Source organism: Vitis vinifera, chromosome 10 (assembly GCF_030704535.1).
Source record: "Vitis vinifera cultivar Pinot Noir 40024 chromosome 10, ASM3070453v1".
Classification (NCBI taxonomy): domain Eukaryota; kingdom Viridiplantae; phylum Streptophyta; class Magnoliopsida; order Vitales; family Vitaceae; genus Vitis; species Vitis vinifera.
In genome coordinates this window covers 2,017,374-2,021,505 of record NC_081814.1, presented here as the reverse complement: position 1 = coordinate 2,021,505, position 4,132 = coordinate 2,017,374, and the positions used below count along the sequence as shown (strand labels likewise).

Below are 4,132 nucleotides of genomic sequence, written 5' to 3'. Positions count from 1 at the left end.
GCTGTCCTGCTATAAATAGGGTACTGTACCTCTTTTTGTATTTTTTCCTACTGCATTCTCTTGAGAGTCTTTCTTCTTACTGCTTTTTCTACGCCCTTTGCTTTTCTGAGAAACGAGAAAAAAAAAGACTCCGAAAGCTCTTTTGTACCAGTGCTTTTGTATCGCAACTTTGTTGGTTTGCTGCTGGTGATTTCGTATCAAGGCGGTACCCGTTCTTCTTCTTCGGTGCTGTATTTGGTACGTATCTCTTTGCTACTGCCGTTCCTTTGGTTGCGTTTGCTGGTTCTTTACACTTGCTTTCTGGCTTGCTTGGGCATTGTTTTGGACGAGTCGTTTGCAATTGTTGTTGAATGTTGGTACTTTGTTGTTGTTTGGAGGGGTTTTTGAGGGGTTTTTCTGACGGCTTTGAGTTAGGGTTTGTGTATTTTCTGATTGCTTGGTCTGAACCGTTTGCATTGTTTTTGCGTGTAGATTTTGCTTTGGCTTTGTGGTAAGAAATGGCTCCAAAAAAGATTGTTTCGTCTGCCCGGGTCAGCGAGGCTAGCGAAAAGGCGATAGACAAATTAAATGCGAAGGAGTTCCGGGAGCGATTCCTGATCCCCCATGACGTATTGATAGACCTGGTGAACGAGGAGGCGGCTATGCCTACTGAGAAAGGTGGAAAAAACGCTATCCTCTTCACAAAGGAACAATTCAACGCGGGGCTCCGGTTCCCTCTGCCGGCGTTGTTCAAGGAATTCCTCCACTTCTCTCAAATTCCCCCTATCTTTATTCACCCCAACCTTGTCCGGGTGCTGATGGGATGCAGCATCATCAACATGCTGTACAGCCTCGACCTGACGCTACTGGAAGTGTTCTTTGTCTATTCCCTGAAGAAAGCAAAGAATGATATCTTCAGTGTGTCCGCTCACCTGCCCTCCCTTCAAATGGTGACAGAACTGCCAGATTCGACAAAGGGAGGGGCGAAGGGGCTGGTGGCAGTCTGGGGTGGATGGGCGGGGCTATCGCAGCATCCGTCGAGGCCTTTTTCTCCGAATTATACCCTAAAAATTCCGGGTAATCTTGTTTTGCGATTTTTTTTTTTTTTTTTTTTTTATCCAGATTTTGCTTTGCTGATTTTTTCTGATCTTTCCGGGCGGAATTCTCACCTTTTGTTGCTGACAATGCAGGTTTGGAATTGAGGGGCCACCTTGTGGATTGGGTGGAAAAGGCATCCTTTGCCTGTGTCTGCAAATTATTTGAAATAGATCCCAAGGAGAGGGCCTACAAAACATTGCTCTCGGCGCGGAATTTGACAGAGGTCGTCCGGGAGCCCCAGGAATATGTTATCAACATCCTTCCTAGGAAATTGGCAAAGGATGAGATAGTGCCTGGGGAGCATTATACAGTGAAAGAGCTCCCCCTCTATCAGGAAGCTAAAGAAGCTGACGCTGAAAGGCGGCGAAAGCTCCTGGAGGATAGAGATCAGAAAAAGACTGAAGGCACTATCCGGAAGGCTCCCGGACAGAAGCGGGGTCCGGACTCCCCTCCGAAGAAAACTTCAGGAAAAAGGGGGAAGCTGGTGAAGAAGCATGGGAAGGATGCGAAGGAACCCACTCCTCCCAAGGAGTTTCCTCCTCCACAAACTACCTATGAGGGGGAAGTAATGATAGAGGAGCCAGTAAATGCTGCTCCGCACTCTATCTCAAGCGGCCCCGGGCGCATGTCGGGGTTGAATCACTCAGGTCCCTCCTTAGTCGCGGCTGCGCGTCTAGCCAACGTGGCTGAGGAAGCTGCATCTATCAACCATCCGGGCAACCTCAATCCGGATGCAGCTGAAACGGCCCCGTTGGAGGAAGCGGGGGCAGAAAGCCAAAGTCAGCCTTCCGACGACCCGGATCGCCTGGCTATAGTCCTGGTGAAAGAGCCTCCCCTCAAGAAGCCGCGTTTGACGCGCGATCTACAGTCCGGACTCTTTGAGCGGCTTCAAGAGCGGCAACAAGAGATTGAAATTAGCTGCGCTTCTGCCCATGACGCTCATCCGGATGGAGGCGAGGTGGAGATGGCTACTGAGACCTCAGCCGTTCCGACAATAATTCCGGCTGAGGATGCATCCGGACCTATGTGCCCGGACGAAAATATGGGGGCTCCGATTCCGGGACACGAGCTACCCTCTCCTTCCTCATCCGAGGAGGAATCTGCTGATGATGCCGCTCCCGCTAGCCCTTTCAGCTACGCGGAGTTGGAAGCTAAGTTAAAGCAGATTACTCCTGACTGGAAAGCCATCAAGCCCTCTGCTAAGATGTTTGATATGATAGAAACGGTACGCCGTTGTCTTGTGTTTTTGCTTTTTGACTTTTTGTTGCACTGATGTGTTTGTTGTAGTATGATTTATGTTTTTGCTTTTCTTGTTTGTGTGTTAGCTGGTGAGGGGCCTCCGCAGCATGTCTCAACAACACGCTCTTTTTACCCAGCTGCTGCAGACCGCAGACTATATGAGGACCTTCTCCTCTCGGCACCAAGAGATTGAAAATCAACTGCGTCTGAGAATGGAGGAGGCTGAGGCCAGTCTATCCACCATGCGAGAGGAAAATGAAGCCCTCTGGGTGGAGTTGGCTGAGGCAAAGGGTCAAGAAGAATCAACTGCGGGCCGCCTTCATGAGGCGGAGGGTGAGGCAGCCCGGCTAAGGGATGAATTGAGTCGACTCCGGACAGAAGTTTTGAATGAAAAGAAACAGAAGGAAGACTTGCAGCTGCGTCTGGATGTGCAAAAAGAGGAACTTGAACGGGAGTTTGCTGTGGAAAGGGAGGAACTTGCAGCGGATTACCAGAGACAAGTGGATGATACATTTATCTTTGGGTATCGCTGCTGCATGAAGAAGAACGGTATAAAGCGAGATACCCCTTCAATTCCTCCAAGTGAAGAAAAGAAGCTCCATGAGAAACCTGCTCCCTGATAGTTTATATCTTCTTGCAATTTTTCTGCTGTAATTTTTCCTTCTGTATATTTTTGTGGTCCGGATGTCTCTTTGTAATTTACATTTACTCATATCAATAAAACTTACTTCTTTCTCATTTGCACTTGTGTACACTTTCTACTGATAATACTGCTTTAAATTAAACACATTCCATGGTCTGAGTAACGGAGTGCCATCTAGCTTTTGTAAATGATAGGCTCCATTTTCATTTGCCTTAGACACTATGTAGGGTCCTTCCCAATTGGCTTGGAATTTTCCTGCGCCTACTTCAGCAGTATTTTCAAAAACTTTTCTAAGTACTAGCGTACCATTTTTGAAGTTTCTGGGCCTGACTTTTCGATTGTAATGCGCTGATGCTCTTTGTTGATAATCTGCCATCCGGATGGATGCGCTTTCTCTGACTTCGTCTGCCCAGTCCAAATTTCTTCCTAGTTCCGTGTCGGCATCTTTTTGCTTTGCTGCATCAGTCCGGATAGTAGGAAGACCTATTTCAGTGGGAATGACTGCATCCATTCCATATGTGAGGGCAAAAGGAGTATTTCCTGTTGGTCGTCCGGGTGTGGTCCGATAGGCCCACAGGACGCCGGGTAGTTCCTCCACCCACTTCCCTTTGGCTCGCTCCAGCCTTTTCTTCAAGGCATTGACTAGAGTTTTGTTTGTGGCTTCCGCCTGGCCATTGCTTTGAGGATAACGTGGCGTGGAGTATGAATTCCGGATATTCAATTCCGAACAGAAATTCCTGAATGCAATGCTGTCAAATTGTGGACCGTTGTCAGCTATGATGATTTGGGGAATCCCATAACGGCAAACAATGTTCTTCCATACGAACTTGGTAACATCTTTATCTTTGATGCTTGCATATGCTTCAGCTTCTACCCATTTACTGAAGTAATCAGTGGCGACAAGAAGGAATTTCTTTTGGGCGGGTGCTGCTGGGAGGGGTCCCACTATGTCCATGCCCCACTGCGCGAAAGGCCATGGGCTTGAGACCGATTTTAATGTGATTGATGGTATATGTGGAATGGGAGCGTATCTTTGACATTTATCACATTTTTGGACATATGCTGCCGCGTCTTTCTTCATTGTTGGCCAATAGTATCCTTGTGAATGAGCTCTATGTGCTAGGGATCGTCCTCCCGTATGATTTCCGCATACTCCTTCATGTAACTCAGCTA

The 4,132-nt window shown here is 47.8% G+C and overlaps 1 protein-coding gene across 1 annotated transcript; it reads left to right on the top strand.

The window, feature by feature from the left end:
- Positions 1-535: 535 nt before the first annotated feature.
- Positions 536-3,054, top strand: LOC132254443 (uncharacterized). The gene is made up of 3 exons (XM_059740081.1): positions 536-1,056; positions 1,170-2,302; positions 2,403-3,054. The coding sequence occupies exons 1-3, from the start codon at positions 642-644 to the stop codon at positions 2,934-2,936; spliced, it is 2,082 nt and encodes a 693-aa protein (XP_059596064.1). The 5' UTR covers positions 536-641; the 3' UTR covers positions 2,937-3,054.
- The last annotated feature ends 1,078 nt before the right edge of the window (positions 3,055-4,132 follow it).